Below are 19,891 nucleotides of genomic sequence, written 5' to 3'. Positions count from 1 at the left end.
AATGCAACTATTACTACACACTATTCAAACAACTTTTCAAGATGCATATGTATATTCACTTTTTCGAGAAAATCCATCAGTAGACTAGGTATTTGAAAACGCCAATCGCCCGAACCAAATGCTCAGAAACACAATGTCCATATTCCACAGAGAAACTCAGGCCTGTGCCTTCTTGCACTTGTTGATCCGTCTCCGCAAATCACCCACGCTCTGCTGCATAGGATTCAGCTTGCGGTCCCGGGCCATAGCCGCATAGTTATCTCCGTGCTTCTCAACCAAGCGCATCACCCACTCCTCTTCCCGCTTACTCTGATGCCGAGGCTTCTTCGCCTTAACACCTTGACCCTCCGCATCCGCCTGGCGCTCCAGTTGCTTAACAATGTCAGAGTTGGAGGCGATATTCAAAAACTCCTCATTGTCGGAAAGATCGTTCAGCGGGTCGTTGAGAGGGTTGGCGCGCTTGTGTTTGCGACCGCCGACCTCAATCTCGTCGTCGGGGCGAATCACGCGCAGAATCTTGCCGGTTTCCGGATCGCGCTCGACCTTGGTCTCGGCCACATCGATTTGAACAGTAGCCTTGGGGCCAGAGCCGATGTGCAGGGAGTTAGGGGTCTCGGAGGGGTCGATTTGGCCGGGGAGGCGTTCGCGGCCACCGGTCGGAGCGTTGAGCTTGTGCAGAAGACCCAAGTTCTTGTAGTTTTGAGTGAGAGTCAAGCTCTTATCCCTTTATCGAAAATTCTGTCAGACTCAGATCAAAGCGCGTGCATTTATCGAAGAATTTTTCTTCGAGGGAGTCCCGCATACCAGTTCTCGGCGATGATGGCGTTGCCCAGCATGTTAATCTTCCTGTTACCGCTCTTGCGACGGTTGTTCTTGGGCCGGGCCTTGGACAGGCCAGAGCGGGCCTTCTTCTTCTGCAGGATCTTGCCCATTGTGACGGATGGTGTTCGTATGGAGGTAGTTCGCAGAACTTGGGGCAAATAATTATCGGCGTTATCGAAACTTTTTTGGCCGCAGGTGTTTGCACTTCCTGTAAATGTCTTGGCATGTTTGACACAGGGTCCGCGATAAAGTGGTCCGAGCCCGGCGATAAGCTGGGCCGACCCCAAGCAAGTGCGGGTTGTTGTTGTCCTTCTTCTCCTCCACCTTTTCGATTTCCCAATGGCTTCGCGGTTCTTCCCCTCGCGCCGCACGGGCTTGGCGCTCGCTGCTGGCTGTTTTTTGTTCTCAGCATTGGCGGCTGCCAATGTTCGTCCTGGGGATTTGTCTGTCAGCCAGATCGAGGAGCAATTGCAGGTATGCAGCTGAAAGTCGCCGATGACCGTTTCCTTTCTAGCCGAGCAACTGACGGTCTATGGTCCTAGAATTGTCCCCTTGTCGAATCACTCAATGAGCACAAACGGGCGACGGCCCCTGAGACAACCAGTCTCCTGTCTAAGATCTTTGCCGTGCTCTTCCCAGGCAGTCCGGCCGTGAACTCTCTCCTGGCGACACTATATATCTCCGGTCCCCCCAGTATGATCCGCCACAAACTTTATAACTTGGCCAGGAAAACCTAGGACGAACTCAATACTGATTTGTTCGCTAGACTTCCTCCTAGCACTATGTCCTCCGGATATCGACCCCTCTTCTCTATCAATCATGGTTGCCTTCGCCGTTGGAGGTCTTCTAGGTGATACGCTGTTCCACCTACTTCCGGAGATTTTTCTTGGCGAGGACTCTCCCGACCATGTAAGCTTTGTTATGGTCGAGCCAAACAAGAACCTGCTCTTGGGCCTGGGCATCATGGTTGGTTTCTTCACTTTCGTGGCAATGGACAAGACACTGCGCATCGCAACCGGCGGCCAAGGTCACGACCACTCGCACGGCCATGTTCACGAAGAAGTCACTGCTGCTTCGACAACTGGCAGCGAGAAGAAGGACCAGTCAGGCGAATTGAAGCAGCGCAAATCGACCAGGCCTGCAGGAGAATCGTCTAAGGACGAGACTCCTGAGAAAGAAATCAACCCTAGTGTTAAGCTAGGAGGATACCTCAACCTCATTGCTGATTTCACACATAACATCACCGACGGTCTTGCCCTTTCTTCGTCTTTTTATGCTTCGCCCACTATCGGCGCAACCACTACCGTCGCTGTCTTTTTCCATGAAATTCCGCATGAGGTCGGTGATTTTGCTCTGCTGGTCCAGTCGGGTTTCTCCAAGCGTAAGGCCATGGGCGCACAATTCGTCACTGCCGTCGGTGCTTTTCTGGGTACTTTGATTGGAATTGCAGTGCAGGAATTTGGTGGCCACGGCGATACCCTTAATGACACCTCTGTCTCTGGTCTGTGGGGAACTAGTCTCTCTTGGGGTGACATGCTTCTTCCATTTACTGCAGGAACTTTCCTGTACGTTGGAACGGTGGCTGTTATCCCCGAGCTGCTGGAGACGGGTCAGGATAAGAGTGTCGAGGTGCGAAAGACTGTTACACAGTTTTTGGCTGTTGCTGTGGGAGCCGGTATTATGCTTGCGTGAGTAGACCAGTCCCGCTTGACGTGTTCTTGATTTTTGACTAACAGATACTAGAATCTCCTGGGATTAAAAAGGGACGTTATATTGCGGCCATAATCCTGCAAAAGTGTGGCTGAACGCCGCGGCCACTGGCCACTGCATGTAGTCGGTGAGAGATAGATCCAGAAGGATCGAGCCTAATTTCTAGTCAATAGAATTACAAACGTTCTTGGTTACCAATAATTGGTCTCATAAAAAGCATTAAAGCAACATTAAAGCAGTTGAGCAATCTCATTCGTATTAAATTGACTACTGTATGAGCGAGGTCATAGTATAGAGTAGTAACCACTACACGTGGTATCTACTGACACTTTCCCAAGGACGATCATCATGATAATTTTGAGTACACCACTTAACCAAGATGCGAAAGAGAACAGATAATATAAAGTAGGACGAACTCCCTAAGAAATACCGACCCATCTTGGTTGGTAGAATTTCACAAGTATAGTGTTGCTTATAGCCACTTATTGGATAGGGAAAAATCACCGGATACAGGGACAGCGGAAGTGGTGGTGGCTTGGAGGAGGCGCCTGTCAACTAACTGATTCGTGAAAAACATTGGTCAAGTTATGGAAAGCGATATAAACGACATGGAACGGTGGAAATTCACAACCTCAGCAATTAGCCTTAATTTACTAGCCCGCATTCTCCTTGGACAGGACTGCCTCGAGGATATCAAGATCACTGACAGAATCTTTTTCTGCGATCACTTTCAAGTATTCTTCACTCGTATAGAAAGCTTGGATCTTTTTACTAGACGAATTTAGATTGCGACTGTAATAAGTGTGCTGGTCTATGAGATCTAAGAATTGAATGTGATCTATCGCAATTGATGTAGAGACTCATTAAAACAGTACGCTGGTTGGCAATATCAGCGACTTGTGTGTGGGTCCGGGACCGAGATTCGACCATTACCCCTTTATCATCAAGCTTTCTTTGACTGATCGCATGTAATAGAGGTGCATCAACTGGCTTGGGTATATTCACTAGCTATCACTTGTCTGAAGTCAGGAAAGCTAATCTTCACATAGCCAACAGTAGTCCCATGAATAACTCACTACCTTGTACTCTCCTACGGTAACTTGCAGTCGCCGCTCTATCGAAAGATTCGAAAATTTACAGTATTAAACAGTCTAATTACAACCACAAAAAAGCAATATATGTTCTAGCACTCATAATGTTGATACGTCGCGACGATTTGGAACTAACTGCGTTGACCTTAACAACCCGGGCTAGCGTTGGCCAGAGAGTGTAGTAGGGCAAGTGTGAGGTACTTTTGAACAAAGGGACTGGTTATTTAGTGCTATAGGGCTACTCGACTGATAGACTCCTTTGTTACTGCGAGCTTTTAATCCCAGAGGCTCTCCGAGTTCTACCCCTCTCCATCACCATAGCCTTCAAACCTATGAGCCACTCCGCATCATAGTCTGCCACGATTGCTAGGTCGTGGTGATTGATCATCAGCTCAAAGCCCACCTCCCGCGAGACCACCGTATCTTCCACGCTCGGATGTCGAGGCATACTACTCGCACTTCCCGCAACGGGTCATGCACCTGAAGGATGTTCGACTTCCGCTCTTCCAAGTCCCAGAGATCCCCGGTCTCAGACTCCGTTGTGCTTTGCAGTGTACCATTGGAGATTGTGACAGGGTTGATACCAGTTGGACGGAAATGAGGAGGTACTTCAGAGAAGTTCATCGGTGGAAGATCGGTGCAATCTTGCCCTGGCAGGAGATCGTCTGCCAGATTATTGGTCGGCGCGATATGCAACGGATTATTTCCTATCAGACCCATTATTGACAAAGCGATGAAACTATTGTATGCCATCTAGGGTTGTATTCGTAGGCAAATGTTAAAGAAGGCCCTGAACCGACGAGCGACAAGGGCATGGAAGATGCTCAGGCGAACGACCATGCACGGCCCTTTGAGACGACTGGCAAAGTGATCATCGAAGCGATAATTGGCGATGAGGTGGATTGTACCCTGACACACGACCATACACGGCAATCGCAGACATTCGACCCGAAGAACGCCGAACCGACCAAAAACATCGAACCGATCAGATATATGGAGATGAATGTGTTCTAGCGCACTACTCGGAAGAACATCTACTGACAGCCGATCACGCAATCATCGGATCGACTAATATTGACTCGGAGCCAATGGAGCAAATGTACTGGGACGCACTAGTGTGAATGGGATCCCCAAAAATTCGACCAGTTGATGAAGCAGCTGGTTGCGTGCAAAGACGATGTCTAGGCTATGATAGCGCCGAAACCTGCAACAGTGTGTAATTTCGAATTCCCAGCATGTTGATAATAGAGTGAAGGGCTCGCGGGCTGAGCTCCCAATTCATATATGAGCGTTTCCGTTGCCATTCAGTATATGTGCATACTTATACTATATTTGAGGCATCTCATTTACGATGAAGTAGTCCTTGAAATCTCTGGATAAGAATACATTCAAGATATAGCACGAAAAGGGCCCCGAGCCCAGGATAAAATGGACGCCGATAGATGGTGCTGATGAAAACGCGTCTTCCTTAGTTGCTGCGGAAGACGCAGAACGTTGCGCGCAGCGCGCGATGCATGCGTTATGGGTGAGCTTCGATTGCTCGCATTACTCGTTATAGTGGTAGATCTAATTTATAGTAAGCATATAAAGTCAGCCTCATGTACTTCTGTTGTGGTTTTCACACCAGATGAAAGTCAGATAGTAAAACACACCAGATAATCTGGCAGCCCAAAGGCCGGGTATCCCAACCGGCGTGCCATCTTGGCAAAGCCCTCTGTCTCGAGGAGATGAAAGAACGGGAAGGCGGGGAACATGGCCCCATCACGATGGACATCCGCCTTGACCATCAGTGCCGTACCACCGACTCCATCGAGCTGGATTAGGCGTCGGGGATCGAGCGACTTGGGATCGGGCAGATAGGCCATGAGCGTGCGATAAGTGGGGAGTTCCGCGTAACCCTCTAGTAGGATCTCGTCCGGTCCCATTTCTTTAGCGAGGTTCCGAGCCTGCTCGCTATCAACCCACGAGTTGAAGTCGTAAGGTCGAACATCCCACTTCCGCGAGTTGGTGTCGAAGTACCGCTGGAAGCAATTGGGTACGATGAGAGGCATATCGTGGCTTGTGAGATCCTGGATCAATGACGAAGGGGTTTCAACGATGTCTGCATCCAACCAGAGAACCCACGAGGTACTGGGGCCCAGGGTAGTAAAGACAAGACTATTGCGAGCACGACTCATTGATTCGCGGCGGACCTTTTGGGCCGAGAGCTCATGGCGTACCTTCTCATCCTGCGACGCGAGAGGCGGTTCGAAGTCCTGTCGGAGGATGGAGATGCTTGCGAAGCGGTCGTCGATGGGGCCGCTCTGGGTGTGCGAGATGGCCTTTTCGAGAGCAGCGACGGCGGCATTACCGGCTTTGTTCTTTGGTGCGATGAAACCGAGAGAAATAAGTTCGTGGGGGTAGCTCAATTTCACGAGGTTATCCCAGTATTGCTGGTAGAAGCGAGCAAGCGGGGTGAGGATGAGGATTCGCTCGCCGTTGGCGATAGAGTCGCGGGTGCTGGTGAGGTTGTTGAGATTGTAGTGCACGACCGGCGGGGCTGCTTGGAACCCATCACTGCGATAGGACTGCGATTTGACGAAGGGTTTTGTGGGTGGGGAGAGGGGGTGTTCGGCGGCGTCTTGTTGACGTTGACGCGAAGAGACAGCGGATGCGGAGGCTGTTGAGGGAGTTGAGGGAGTGAGCATGAACCAGATGAAGCCGAAGGCTAACACCGCTGCTAGAAGCACGCTGATGGGCCTGGTTCGTCGCATCGGGCGTGCGACGGCCATGGCCGTCTCCGAGTCGAGGGTTGACAGTAGCAACTCTCACTTTGAGGAATGAGGAAGTCCAGGTGGTCTTGCGATAGGCGATAACCACCGGCGATCACTGTGCCTGAGGCAGATACAGGGTCTAGACAGTCGAGACCGTTGCCTGCTGACTGTGCTGAGAGGACTCGAACACGATAAGCTGGAGAGGCCAGGATGAGGAGAGTGAGAGTGAAAATGTGAAAATCTGAGATGGCCCCGTATTGATCTTGGGTTCAAGTTGCTATCACGTCCGGAAAGAGTAGTGGGTTGGGACAATTGCATTATGACCCGCCATGTCACTCTACCACCAATTTCCTGGAAATACAACTCTATCGATGGTGTTAATTGATCGCCCCAGGCCATGCGCTGGCCCAATGACAGGTAGTACCCACGCATGGGAAGACGATTCCCATGTTCGCTGCCGGTATCCCCAAAACAGCTGCCCGGAGGCCGACGGTGGCCGAACGCGGCCAGAAGATCGACATGCGTCGGCCAAAACAGGCATGTCGCATACCATACGCGAGATTTTATCAGGAATCGATAAGTGGTGGACATGAGAACCTTTAGTATGTGTCGATCTATGTAGTCTATGATCTGTCAATATGTCTATGTATATGTACAAGTGTTCAAGGCTACTCTAGAATAATTAGAAGTTAAGCCGCATCACTCCCTCAAATGCAACCAAAGCCATCGCGTTTGCTGGGAATGCGCGAAGGAAGCACGGGACAAAGCCTCGCCAGTATCCCTTCCAGCCGCGCTCTTGCCAGACAGCCCGGGCAGCATCCTTCCATCCGCGGAAATGTCTCTGTCCATCATTCAGTGCACCGCCCATGGGGTCCACCATAAGACGTTGCTTCACGACGTCTGAGGGGTACGAGGTGAGCCAGAAGATCTGGGCAGAGATACCACCAGCCCAGAAGTTGATCAATGGGGCAGACATGTTGGTGTTTTGTTTGAAGTAGCGAGTGAGGACATCGTAAGAACCCCACCAGAAGAAGAAGAATGACCGGAAGAGGATTGTGGCGAAGAGGCCGCGGTATACGCCGCGGATTCCATGTGTGCTGAGCTGAGACATAATCAGTATCCTAGTAGTATCATATTGGATTGCTTTCCGACTCACAATTTTGCGGAGACAGTCGACCGGTCCACTGTACATGCGCTTGGTCTTGTCGGCGGCATATTGCACCTGAAGACGAGCCTTGATATGTTCAACCGGAGCAGCAATAAAACTGACTGTTGTGCCGGCCATGATACCCGCGATACCATGTCCGAAGGAGGGAAGGGTGTTGGGATCCGGCTGGCTGCGACAGAATGGTATATACGGGCGGAGATGAGATTGGGAAAAGACATTCTCAAGTAGTAGTCGTCGGTATAGTGTCAGTGACCCAAGCATGCTGTCAAAAATTAGCACTGATCTCAAAGTAGTTGTTTTTCGAGACTGCAAGGAACCTACACAGAGTCCATGACCATCCATCCGACCAGCGGAGGCGTAGCACCCTTGTATAACCCCCTCACGCCCTCTTTCTGTACTGTCTGCAGAGTGCAATCCAACGGTCCCTTGAAATGTCCATCTTTGCTGGTCTGGAGACGGACCTTGACGGTATCGAATCTGTTCAGACAGAATTAGTTCGGATGAACGCTGAGATGAAAGACGGAGGATCCGAGGCGAACGTACGGATGACCAACTAGAGACGAAAAAGTTAGCAACGCAATTGAGAAGGCCCGTTCGCCAAATTTCGACAATTTACTCGTACTCACCACTTAATTTCGTAATGCCCGAAAACACACCCGCCACAAACCCCTTGTAGTCTTTTTTGTTAGCCGCCGCGGGCGCAGGCGCATGCGTCTTTGTCTCATCGGCCGCATTCCTGCTGGGAGTTTGCTGCTTGGTAATCTCGGATGCAGGCTTGACCTGCACGGGCGCCTGCGCCGATGTCATCGTTATATCGCGTCAAGCGCAGCGCGGTCTGTCGTGCGTCAGCGGCGCTTCGGTTGGTCTAGCGGGTCGTGCGTGCGACGGGCGGAGACCGAGGCTAGCGACGATTGCGAAGGTCAGGAGGCGATGTGAGGTCCTTGAGCGTGTGGTGGGGGTGCAGAGAGTGAGAGTCTGGGGAATCGGTCGCAACTGAGGAGGTGAAGAGGGAACTCCGCACATCTTTTTTAAGATCAAGCCTTCGAGGCCCCGCAACCGCTGGCTCTTCGGGGAGCGATGGCGGTCCTCCGGGCTCCACTTTGGCGCCTCAGGTGTCGAGTTTGGTGGCGTCGAATCAGAACTTATACGAACTATACGTTCCTGGCGATATGACAGAGATTGCGACGTCATGTTAAACATTACTGGTGTTTATCTCTGGGCAGGCTAATTGAGGTAATGGTTATAGACTACTGTTTGTACCAAAAAAAAAGGAAGAGTTAGTGATGGAGCCGACGTTCAATGTCGTAGCGTTATTTGCAATGCTTATAAAGTATATGGAGTATCCTTGGATACTGGGGTATTATAGATACATGATTCGTGATGCAGCGGGAGGTTCTGGGGTGTGGGTGTACTGTAGTATAGCCGTGACGAGGAAAGCGTGAAACGCAAGACGATTCCACTCCTTCTGTTTTGAGGTCCCCAACACCTTTAAAAGCAAAATCCAAAAAGACGAAGGGTTGATCAAATTCGGAACCCTCGAGAGGAAGTGAAAAAGTCCTAAAGAAACACCGATATCTGATGCAGTAGCAGTAGCCGCAACGTATTCGGGAGGACAGAAAGAAGTAAAAAAAAAAAATGCAATAGACTGTAGTGTGGACAATCATCGACCCTTGGCGGCCTGGCGTTTCAGACGGTTCTTCTCATTCTCGCGGGCAATCAGTTTGTCGATGAAATCGGCTGTCGGGCCGGACGGCTGCTTTGGGGGTTCACGAGGGGCTCGTTGGTCTGCTGCACCGGAAGAGCCGGCTGCCAGATAGTCGCCAGCTTCGAGCGCCAAGGGCGTGACGGGACCGGGGCTGCTCAGCGGATCAAGACGAGGCGCCGAGGGACTTTGGCCAGTACCTTCGAAAAAGTCCCGGTACTGCCATTTCGAATCACGCGAGCTGGATGACGGGCGATAGTTGGGCACCCGGGATTGCCGCGGGGACGGCGGCTGTCCGGCAACGCTACTACCGGATGGATCGGCTTGATACACCGCTGGGTGGAAACGAGGTAGGTTGCCCAGATGGAAGCCCGGCACGGATTTGGCCGAGTTCTGAGTGCGTGAGCGTGCGGGCTGCGGGGAACTGGGGCGACGTGGAGACATGATGGGGGAACCAACTGGCGAGATGAAGGGCGAGTGGTCGGAGCGCATTCTTGGATACCGGGCACGATCGCCTGGTCGGGATGATGGAGGCGAGAAGTGCCTGGACTTGGCCGACAGTGAGGCACGCTCCCAATCCTCGAAATAGGAATCTTTATCGAATCGACCCGTCAACGGGGTGACGGGGAGGTCGTCTTCGTAGAGAGATCCCCGGCGGCGGGGGATAGGAATAGGGCGAGTCGAAGACGATGAGAGGGAAAGCGACCCGAAGGCGTCGATAGGGGGCTCAGAGTGACGAGAGTAGGATGGACGACGAGCGCGACGAGAGCCACGCGGCGGCGAAGGCGAAGGCGAGGGTGAGGGCGGGTTATAAGTGGAGGAGGTGGCCGTGAGGTCGCGCAGGGAGGACAGAGAGACCGGAGTGGGGTAGCCGTGCTTCAAGAACAGACTTTCGAGATGATCGCGCGGTTGGAAGGGCGAACGAGGAGAGGCAGGCGAGAGGCCTGAGATGCACGCGGTCAGAAATGGAATGGAATGCCACGTCAAGCGTGGAGTTAAGGATGAGGCAATAAGGGGGAATGTACTGCCGGAACTGAGCGAGGAGGGGTAGCCCGAGTCGGAGGAGGCTCGCGAGTATTTCAACTGTTTCTGTTTTCTGCGCATCTGCCGCACGGTTAGCCCATCCCACATTTCTTTCTTCTCCCACAATATCCACTCCAGACCAGCCATGCCGTCATTTGCTCCACTCGTCCCGCGGCTGCCCAGCGGGTGCCCTGACGACGCTCCGTACCGTACCGGTCTAGATCGTGCCCGGAAATGACTTACGCTGGATGGCATCCAATCCGCCTCCCGGGGAGGACGGCATACAGCCTGGAGCCGTGGTTCTGGCCGCGTCCAAACGAAAAATCGAACAATCGAACAATCGATTGCGACGAGGGCCCGATTTCACAAAGGACTACGACGGTCCCCGTTTCAACAGTGGGGCTGAAGTATTTCGCTAGTCGACGGGCCGGCACGACAGCGCATTAGCTGATGGTGGGATCGCAAGGGAGCAGTGCGAGGGAACAAAAGAAAAAACCTCCCTCCGTCTCAGCAGCGGTGGCCTCGCTTTTATCTATCAGCATGCAGTAAGACTCCCAGGCACCGGTGAAACCCCCTTCGCCCAGGCACACCGTACACCTCCCCACGCGGCCGTGTTCGCCTGACCTGAGATATGTTCGCCCTGTTCCAAGGCACAGAGCCATCCCCGAGTGATATCCCGCCATCACTGCGATTCGGATCATGCACCGTCCCGATCCAGGTGCAGTGGCGGCACCCGAACTGGGCAAAGGAGGGCGACGATCCAAGCACCAGGCGCGGTTGATCGCCCGGGGTCATGCGTGCAAGCACTGCTCCCCCGGTCATCCCGCACACTGATTCGCACGCGTCCGCGACATCCGTGGCTGACACGCCGGGCACTAGCGACTGCGCCAACGACCGTTCGGTCCTGGTCGCTGCTGGTCAGTGCTCCTTTCGGGGGTGGATGAGCGGATTGCCTGGGGGGAGGGGATGCTATACCCGGCCATTCAGAACGAAGAGCCTCCCCTTCAATCTGCCCGATCAGCCGACACCTATCATCGTGCGAGGAGGGAGGGAGCCACGACCGCTGAATGGCTGCGATCCATGACGCATGTTACGTCTCGACAGAGTAATTCGGTTTTCCCCTTCGCCGCCATTTGCTTTGCTCGACCCGTGAGGGTGGGTGTCTCGGATGGCCCTGGCGGGATGACTCGTTTGGTGATCGGGGGAGTTCTTCTTTTTAATGACCCCACCACTATCACCCTCACCATACCCCCAGGGAGGAAACAGCTATGAGTCAGGAGATGCGCCAGTGCAAGCTCCACCTAGATTTCTTCAGGATCAGATTGAGCTGCACGACCTGCACAACAGGATCAATCTGGTACCAAGCCCGGCCACGACATCCGGAGACGTGCAGGACGACGTAACAATCGGCGTAGATTTGTCCGCCGACTGCTTTTTGAGGACGCCAGGGTGGAGAACTATAGATAGACAGGGTTTGGATGCGACTCTCCAGCAGAGGAATGCTGCCTAGACCGCGTCGACTCGACTGATCAAGAAAATGACGCGGGCCACTGCCTACCTATGGACTGCCTGGACGTCAAGCCAGATCTCAGATGGGGATGGGGTCGGAGATGGTGGTGGCTCAACGCACGTTAGATCGGTGTAGCCTTGCCGATGATGCCCCTGCATGACCTCCTGGTCTAATGCAAGTCAGACCGTCTCCTCAGCAGCACTCCAGGGCAAGGATTGGCAGCAGAGCACCATCCCCAAAACCAGGAAGCGGTGCAGGGCGGAGCCTATCGCCTGCAATGTCTGGATGTACCCTGACACCCACGGGTGCATTTACGGGGATCCTATGTCGGCGATCCCGTGAGGCGCCCATTCTCACGAACCCCGCCAGCAACGAGACTGGCCGCAGCGCGTAGCGCGCAGATGAGCTGGAATATCAACCTGGGGAAAGCTGAATCGGGTGATGAGCGGTCACAGCCGCCTGATAAGCCTACTGCATAGTAAGGGCTGATGAGCGTCAGTGAACATGTGGCATTCCTGCACCTGATTCTGCACTCCAGTTGTATTGACGCTACTCACAATACGAGTGTACTTTGGTCAGTTCAAGGACCAGTCAAGAACCAGTCAAGGACCAGTGGTGCGCGACTATAAGCGACATCGCTTGCGATGCCCATGAAAGTAAAGTACAAGATTTATCTTGATATATTTATTGTTCTTACATTACTCGGCTATCACGATCTTATGAACGCAGGAGATACGGTGTAGGCTGGCTATACCCAGATCCGTGCTTTCTCGGTTCCAGGATCGTCCTTCGCTCGAACCTTTCATCCATATGGGTTAACAAAAGGAAATATAGAAGCACGCCGGACCAAGAACAGATGCCTCCGCTTATATCTACCCGCCCGCTCACTCAGACACAGAATCGCATCGGAGCGACAGAAGGGCAGACCGGGCTGCTTCTCGGTTATATCCTGACGAATGGTTCGAGAAGGTGGATATACATTAAGGTCCCGCACCTCTGGTGTCAGTACGCAGGTATCATTCTGGATTTGTTCGTAGTATGGCGCCTCTATATGGATCTCGTAAGTGGTGTAATCATTGTGCCAGTGGAGGGCGAGATTCTTGTTCCAGTGGCGCTGGTGATGATCTGATACTGTTGCCTGGCAGTTTTCTGACATGCCAGAATGGAGAGCAACACTGATCGCGCACCGGAATCTCGCCCAGTATACCATTCCCACGGCTCCTACAAGAATTGAATATATCCGACTACCAACTCGGCGCGTCACTGATCTTCACACGGATTGCTCAGTCTGGCTAAGAGGATTATGGCCAACGAGCAAGCGTGGGATGGTCGAGATGAAAACTATCTTCCCAGATAAACAATCAGATATCTTAGTACCTAGTTCAAAATTGCTCATACTCCTAGGATTTCGCCAACCGCACAATCCACATCCACGTCCACGTCCAAGCCCACACAGATTGGAACCTCTGCGCAAACGGAACAATATCGTTACCGGGCGCACAGTCAGCACGGGCCATATTTATTTCACGGAGAAGCTGTCAGCGGCGATTATGAGACTAGAGCCCTATGCATTACACAGGCAGATTCCGCTCACAACGAATGCCAAGGATCCTTTTTTTACGTACAATTCGGTCGGTGGCTTTAATCCGATTATCAGTGTTGTTCCGACGGATTTTAGGAATGTGACTAAGGGGTTAATTGGGTATATTGCTCTTTTGGTACGACGAAGATCAGGGATGGGACGGATCCGTGGGATGGTAATTGAAATGATACTGTCACAAGGTCCATCGGTAGCAGAATGTGTAAATTCAATTTACGAAATAATAAATGGACCTTGGGAAACTATAAAAAAGCACCACTAAGTAGATCGCCGGATTGAGTCACTCAATATGAGTTACATCAACGTACTATATTCAGTGTCTCTTATTTATCACATGTAGTGACAGAAGCCACTTCTGACAGAAGAGGCAACCAGATCACCATCCTCAACACTAGACAAGTAAGCCGCGCAGATTTCATTCAAACGGTGAATACCGCGCGCGCATCGAATCGGCGGCCAAGATCTAGGTGTGACTCGAATGCGACGCTGGTGCAGCCTTGCCGATTCTGCCCGCCCATGCAGCCAACCCAATCGGTTCCACGTCATACAAAATTCCCTCATCGCCCATTCCTTGATGCACCCCAACCCCTCCAAACGGAAATTCTTCCCCTTGCTGTCCTACCATCTGATACAATGACCACCCACATTGACTTTTGCTTTCCGATACACGACTTGTCCGATAACGCGGTGAAACTGACCCCTTTCAATGTGAATTTCCTCGACTTCACCTCGTGACTAGACAAACACTGACGAATTATGATAGCCATCCAAGCATGCAAAGCCGTATTTTGAAGGGTCGAAAGACCACCCAGAGCTCTACAGGTACATGTCTATCGGACCCTTCGAGACAGAAGAGGAATTTGTCTCTCGCTTCATTAATGGCTTCGTGAATGCACAATCGTCCGTCATTTGCTTCGCCGTCATCGATAGAAAGAGGCCCCCGTCGCCAGCAGATCCAGAAGGCGAGCTCGCGGGGATAGTTTCATACATGGCTGCCTCGGCAGTACATCTATCGGCGGAAGTGGGGTACATAATTATTCTCCCTCCGTACCAACGAACCCATGTCACCACTCACGCCGTCGGACTGATGCTGCACTATGCACTGGATACCCCAGAACAGGGAGGAATAGGCCTTCGAAGGATGCAGTGGCTAGCCGATCCGCCGAATAAGGCGTCATTGAGTGCCGCGCAGCGAATGGGCTTTCAGCTTGAGGGGATTCTGCGTTGGAATAAGGTTGTTCACGATGCTGATGCGAGGGGTAAGGTACATAATGGGCGTGAGAGACCTGAGTATAGACAGCAGAAGGATGGTGGGAGGGATACTGCGTATCTTTCGCTTTGCTGGGATGATTGGATATCCGGGAAGCGAGAGCTTGTAGATGCTCTTCTGTCGAGATAGTTGCGTCGGAGAGAATTGATTACGACAAAGCTCGCTTATGTGCCAACAACAATACATATCCTCTCGGGATGACTGAGGAACCTGTTACTCCCCAGATTCGAAACTGTTTATCCTCACTGGCTGTGCTTGGGCGAACCGCGGTAGCTCGTATTCCAAAAACCATCAGCCCCTCCTCACCCCCCGCATCGTCAATCCCCCCAACAACATATCATTCACAACGTGCAAGAAGATCCTTCAGAATGGGAATGCAAGGTCGCTGCCAGTGCTCAAAGGTCCAGTTCACTACACCCACAGACAAACCTCTCGCAGTCTACGCCTGCCACTGCACAGAATGTCGCCACCAAAGCTCCTCTGCCTTCGGAATAACAGTACGCTTCCCCTACTTTGAGCTTCCGGAGTCTGTGAATGATCTCGTCGGTATTCATGCCCGCCTGACACTCAAAGGCCGGACCATGGAGTGCCTCTTCTGCAAGAGCTGTGGGGCCCGTCTTATGCATCGCTTCCGTGATGATATCCCCGCACCCGGCGAAAAGCCTCGTCTTACTGCTGTCTCGAGTGTGAAAGGTGGCTGTCTGGAGGAGCTTGATCGGGAGATGATGAGGAACGCTATTCATATCTGGACTAAGCATGCTATTGTCGATATTCCAGAGGGAGTGGAGCAGTGGGAGGAGGCACCTCTAAACCGTTTGTGATGGTGGTCAGTCTTAAATATTATGAAGGACATATGGCACTTTGATATTTTTGCGGGAGCACATCGCACCAAGAAAGTGGAATACTCGTCAAGAGAAATGCATTTTGATTCCGAAGTCGCTAAATCAGACAAGGACACTGGTATATGTAGATGAACTATCCCATCACACAGCTCCAGCCATTATCGACAGAAATGCAGGAACCGTTGATAATACTGGCACCCTTGCCGTATGTCAAGTTGGTGACAAATCCAGCGACTTCGTCCAGATCACAGAGGGGGGCGTTGATAGCCTCGTATACTGAGTTGAACCGTTGGAAGCCATCCATGTTCAAGCCTGTCTTGAAGACGTCGGAGATGTTGGTCTGCATGCCGCCCATCATGAGAGCATTGCAGCGGATGCCCTTGCTGCCGTAGAATGCGGCGGTGTTCTTAGTCAGGCCGACCAGGCCATGCTTGCTGGCAGTGTAAGCAGCACCTAGGAATGTTAAAGAGTGCCAGAAAACATAAACAGGAGTACGAACCACCAGCCCATCCAGCCCGACCAGCGACGGATGTAATATTGATAATGCGGCCATTTGGACTTTCTTGCTCCAACATATTGCTAATAGCCAATTTGCTCATGACAAATGGCGCAGTGAGGTTGAGAGCCATGACCCGATCCCAGAGGTCGATTTCCAGGTCGCCGACCGGATCGAAATGGTCCATGATAGCGGCATTGTTGATCAGTACATCGATCTTGCCGAAGGCCCTAAGCAGCTCATTGAAAAGAGCTTCCACTTCGGTCTTATTGGTGATATCGGCCTTGATAGCCTTCAGCGGACCCTTGGGCGACAGCTCTGCAGAGGTCTGCTGCAGACGCTCGTCGTTGATGTCACAGATAACCACATTCGCGCCGGCCTCCAGGAACTTGGTCGCGATCGCTTTTCCGAGGCCACCGCCACCGCCGGTGATGAGGCAGGTCTTGCCAGACAGTACTTGTTCAGTCATGTTGCAGTGTGGATGGGCGGCGATGGGATAAAAGGCGATGAGAGCCGTGTTGTGTCACTGAAATATTCACGCTGGAAATCCAGGGCGGGCGGGTTAAATATGGGTTCTTCATGGCGTGCAAACGGAAGGCAACGTATCCGCCTTCCGCTATACGCTCGTTGAGTGCTATCGACGTAGGCCGTTGGATGCTCGTGGGGAGAGCCGTTGCACCACCCAAGGATGTTGGAGGTGCCGAGGCGTATTGTCGATACAGATCTACTGGGGAGGCATGAATACAGGCAAGGAAGCATAATCGGAGTTGAAAGAGAGAACGAAAAGAGGTATTATGTTCTTAGTGAACTATGTGCTATCATCTCCGTGTTTTAGGAGTATGCCTAGCTTCGGCTTAAGGTTAGATCCGCGACAGCCATCCTTCGATCTGCACGTTGGCAGCGTGACTCTGCAACGTGCCAATACGCGTGGGGGTATTGGCAACGATACTCCACGTGACCCAGCGGAACACGTTCTTTCCGAGCCCTAAGCCCTATTTCCTATTCTGGATGACTCTCGGTCCAACTCCGCCTGCTATCCGATTGGATCATGAGGTTTGTATCTCCTAGTTAACATGCCAGCGCCATTTGGCAGGCGGTGCCAGTGGTATCTCGAGCATTTGCAGGAAGAAGGCCGAGGATATCGGGAAAGAATGATCGCACCGCGGTTCTTGGCTTGACAAACTAGATCGACAAGGGTAACCTTAGGAGACAGGGAGCGCCCTCGGCGTTTCTCATTACACAATTCTCACGACAGACAACCCCAGGGCTCATATCTTGCTCTGGGTCAGATGGGTCCCGGACAAATGACAGGTCCCTCGGCCAGGGCTTCTTATCGGCAGACGTCGAAGCATTGTCGCATTCCCCGCAAACATCCCGAGTGGGTTCACTGCTGGCCCGGGACTGGCACACCGGTCTCCACCGGCATCGCGGAGACCTTCTCGATCAGGCAAGTCGCGGGGGCCATCTATCTTATCGGACCTCGAGCGAGTATGTGACCTCCATGGGGTGGCCAGCGAGAATATGGGGAAGGAGGAGACGGGCTTCGGTCCTGTCCGCCATTTTAAAGGATGGCTGGCGCCCGTTCGGCAGCATCGAAAATCTTCCAGAGGGCCGAGTCTTGCGTCCAGCACTGGCAGAAAAGAGGACTAGATTTGTTTGCCACCATGTCGAACGAGGACGAGAACGAGCAGGTCTTCAAAGGGACCACCACAGAGGATGTGCGACTTGAGAATCTGGGTTATGAGCAAGGTAAGCCTTCACAATTGCGCTAGAACTGGGTCGGGAACTAATTGCCGGTACGTTCTAGAGCTCAAGCGCTCCTTTGGGTTGCTTAGCATGATTGGGTTCAGTTTCAGTGTTGTGACATCGTGAGGAGCCCATGACCCCGTGAAGAAAACAAAGAGCAATTGACTGACAATCGTCAGATGGACGGCTCTTAGCGGTGTCTTCATCGTAGGAGTCAATTCCGGGGGACCTCCCGTCATGGTGTTTAGTTTCATCGGCGTTTCTATCCTCACACTAGCCGTGGCGATCCCGATGGCGGAGATGTGCTCCATGTATCCGGTGGCCGGAGGCCAATATTCCTGGGTTGCTGCTTTGACACCACCAAGATATGCACGAGGGCTTTCCTACGTCACAGGCTGGTTCATGCTCATTGGTATGGCTTTACCCAGAAAGCCAATCAAAAGTTCGACTCACTAACAAATGTCCCCAATAGGCCTTCTTGCAATGGGAGCCACGAATAACTACATCGCCTCGAATTTCGTTCTCGGAATGGCCAACTTGGTCTTCCCAGAATATGTCATCGAACGATGGCAGACCGTCCTGGTGGCCTACCTGGTTGCCTTTATTTCAGCGGGAGTCAATATCTGGGGATCTCACCTACTACATCGCATCTCGAAATTCATTCTGATCTGGAATGTCGGGTCCTTCGTCATCGTTACCATCACCCTTCTCGCGACCAATGACCACAAGCAACCGGCTTCCTTCGTATTCCAGGATTTCCAAAATACCACAGGATTCGGAACGGGCATGGCCGCCATTATCGGTATCCTGCAAGCCTGCTTCGGCATGTGCTGCTATGACGCACCCTCACACATGACTGAGGAAATGAAGTCAGCCTCCAAGGAAGCCCCCAAGGCGATCGTTCTTGCAGTGGTTCTTGGCGCCGTGACCGGATTCGTCTTCCTCCTGACTTTGTGCTTCTGCATTGGCGATATTGCGGAGACGGCCAATAGCTCAACGGGCGTTCCCGTGATCCAGATTATTTACGACTCGACCGGCAACAAGGCAGCCACCTGCATCTTATCGAGTCTGATTGCCGTGATTGTGATCGTGGCTGGAAACAACATTCTTGCCGAGGGTTCCCGTTCGGTTTACGCGTTCGCTCGGGACAATGGTCTTCCCTTTTCCAAGTTTTTCAGCAGGGTCGAAAGCAAGAGCCAGGTTCCGGTGAATGCCGTCCTGCTTACACTTGCAGTGCAATTGGCTCTCGATGCTATCGAGTTTGGTACGACTACGGGGTTCGAGACGGTCATCTCGATTTCAACGGAGGGATTCTGTAAGCAATACGATGATCTTATCTGTTCTGGTCTGTGCTAAGCTTCGTATCTAGATCTGTCCTACGCAATGGCACTCTTCAGCCGACTAGTCGGCTACTTTACCGGTCACGCCGTCAAGCTCGACGGCCCATACGCCTTCTCCACGCCTGTTTCCATTGGTTTGAACATCATGGGGCTGCTATTCCTCCTGTTCGCATCGATTACCTTCAACTTCCCCAGCACATCCCCTGTTGAACACCAATCGATGAACTACACCAGCGCGGCCATTGGTGTGATCGGACTCATCAGCACCATCACATGGATCACTACTGGGCGGAAAAACTTTACTGGACCGGGCGCAGTCAGCTTCCTAAGTGGACATAATGCGGCACAGAATGCTGCGCCTGCCCAGGACGGAAAAGGCACGAGTGAGAAATAGACGAAAAGCACCTCCCTATTTCGAATATGTAAGATACTGTCCTATTATATGTATTGATCATGGATTTCATGAAGGAAATCTAATCAGTGCCCCCGACCACGCACCTTATGACTACTACTAAGATCGTCTTATTGAATATTTCTACTATACTGTCTGACCTTCCAGGAATGTCCTGCTACGCATCTGATTGTGGGGAAACAGAATTGTCTCCCAAGCTTTACAAGTGCTGAATTGAGGTTCATGACCGAATTCCTGACATTTGAACAGAGCTCTAACCGCCAAGTTGTACCAGAGATGGCAGAGAGATTGGACAGCTTTCTTGAAATGAAGAATATGATAGGAGAAAAACAAGTTATTGTGGCTGGCCCTTTCTGGGAAGGGGTTTTCCGAGACCAGCCGGCAAGCCTCAGGCTGTTTTAAGATC

At 52.1% G+C, this 19,891-nt stretch overlaps 8 protein-coding genes across 8 annotated transcripts; 3 read left to right on the top strand and 5 right to left on the bottom strand.

The window, feature by feature from the left end:
- Positions 1–156: 156 nt before the first annotated feature.
- On the bottom strand, positions 157–932 carry N7532_004500 (nucleolar protein 16; the record flags this gene model as incomplete). The annotated part of the gene is made up of 2 exons (XM_056616994.1): positions 157–724; positions 805–932. The coding sequence occupies 2 exons, from the start codon at positions 930–932 to the stop codon at positions 157–159; spliced, it is 696 nt and encodes a 231-aa protein (XP_056477351.1).
- A 229-nt stretch (positions 933–1,161) lies between these two features.
- N7532_004499 (Zn(2+) transporter YKE4) lies at positions 1,162–2,514 on the top strand (the record flags this gene model as incomplete). The annotated part of the gene is made up of 3 exons (XM_056616993.1): positions 1,162–1,296; positions 1,365–1,515; positions 1,589–2,514. 3 exons carry the CDS (start codon positions 1,162–1,164, stop codon positions 2,512–2,514), a joined length of 1,212 nt encoding a protein of 403 aa, XP_056477350.1.
- A 2,654-nt stretch (positions 2,515–5,168) lies between these two features.
- Positions 5,169–6,394, bottom strand: N7532_004498 (mannosyltransferase complex subunit MNN9; the record flags this gene model as incomplete). The annotated part of the gene is made up of 2 exons (XM_056616992.1): positions 5,169–5,189; positions 5,276–6,394. 2 exons carry the CDS (start codon positions 6,392–6,394, stop codon positions 5,169–5,171), a joined length of 1,140 nt encoding a protein of 379 aa, XP_056477349.1.
- Positions 6,395–7,058: 664 nt separating this feature from the next.
- N7532_004497 (uncharacterized protein) lies at positions 7,059–8,351 on the bottom strand (the record flags this gene model as incomplete). The annotated part of the gene is made up of 5 exons (XM_056616991.1): positions 7,059–7,478; positions 7,533–7,806; positions 7,866–8,021; positions 8,088–8,097; positions 8,171–8,351. 5 exons carry the CDS (start codon positions 8,349–8,351, stop codon positions 7,059–7,061), a joined length of 1,041 nt encoding a protein of 346 aa, XP_056477348.1.
- Positions 8,352–9,204: 853 nt separating this feature from the next.
- Positions 9,205–10,416, bottom strand: N7532_004496 (uncharacterized protein; the record flags this gene model as incomplete). Its single annotated transcript, XM_056616990.1, has 1 exon — positions 9,205–10,416. The coding sequence occupies one exon, from the start codon at positions 10,414–10,416 to the stop codon at positions 9,205–9,207; it is 1,212 nt and encodes a 403-aa protein (XP_056477347.1).
- A 4,601-nt stretch (positions 10,417–15,017) lies between these two features.
- Positions 15,018–15,470, top strand: N7532_004495 (GFA family protein; the record flags this gene model as incomplete). The annotated part of the gene is made up of 1 exon (XM_056616989.1): positions 15,018–15,470. One exon carries the CDS (start codon positions 15,018–15,020, stop codon positions 15,468–15,470), a length of 453 nt encoding a protein of 150 aa, XP_056477346.1.
- A 154-nt stretch (positions 15,471–15,624) lies between these two features.
- N7532_004494 (SDR family NAD(P)-dependent oxidoreductase) lies at positions 15,625–16,456 on the bottom strand (the record flags this gene model as incomplete). The annotated part of the gene is made up of 2 exons (XM_056616988.1): positions 15,625–15,944; positions 15,991–16,456. The coding sequence occupies 2 exons, from the start codon at positions 16,454–16,456 to the stop codon at positions 15,625–15,627; spliced, it is 786 nt and encodes a 261-aa protein (XP_056477345.1).
- A 1,099-nt stretch (positions 16,457–17,555) lies between these two features.
- Positions 17,556–19,467, top strand: N7532_004493 (putative GABA permease; the record flags this gene model as incomplete). The annotated part of the gene is made up of 5 exons (XM_056616987.1): positions 17,556–17,736; positions 17,795–17,855; positions 17,913–18,145; positions 18,206–19,048; positions 19,103–19,467. 5 exons carry the CDS (start codon positions 17,556–17,558, stop codon positions 19,465–19,467), a joined length of 1,683 nt encoding a protein of 560 aa, XP_056477344.1.
- Positions 19,468–19,891: the final 424 nt, after the last annotated feature.

This window comes from Penicillium argentinense (genome assembly GCF_028826775.1).
Source record: "Penicillium argentinense strain IBT 30761 chromosome Unknown utg000004l_segment0_segment0, whole genome shotgun sequence".
Taxonomy (NCBI): domain Eukaryota; kingdom Fungi; phylum Ascomycota; class Eurotiomycetes; order Eurotiales; family Aspergillaceae; genus Penicillium; species Penicillium argentinense.
The sequence above is the reverse complement of the archived record's forward strand: the minus strand, read 5'-3'. Positions and strand labels throughout refer to the sequence as shown.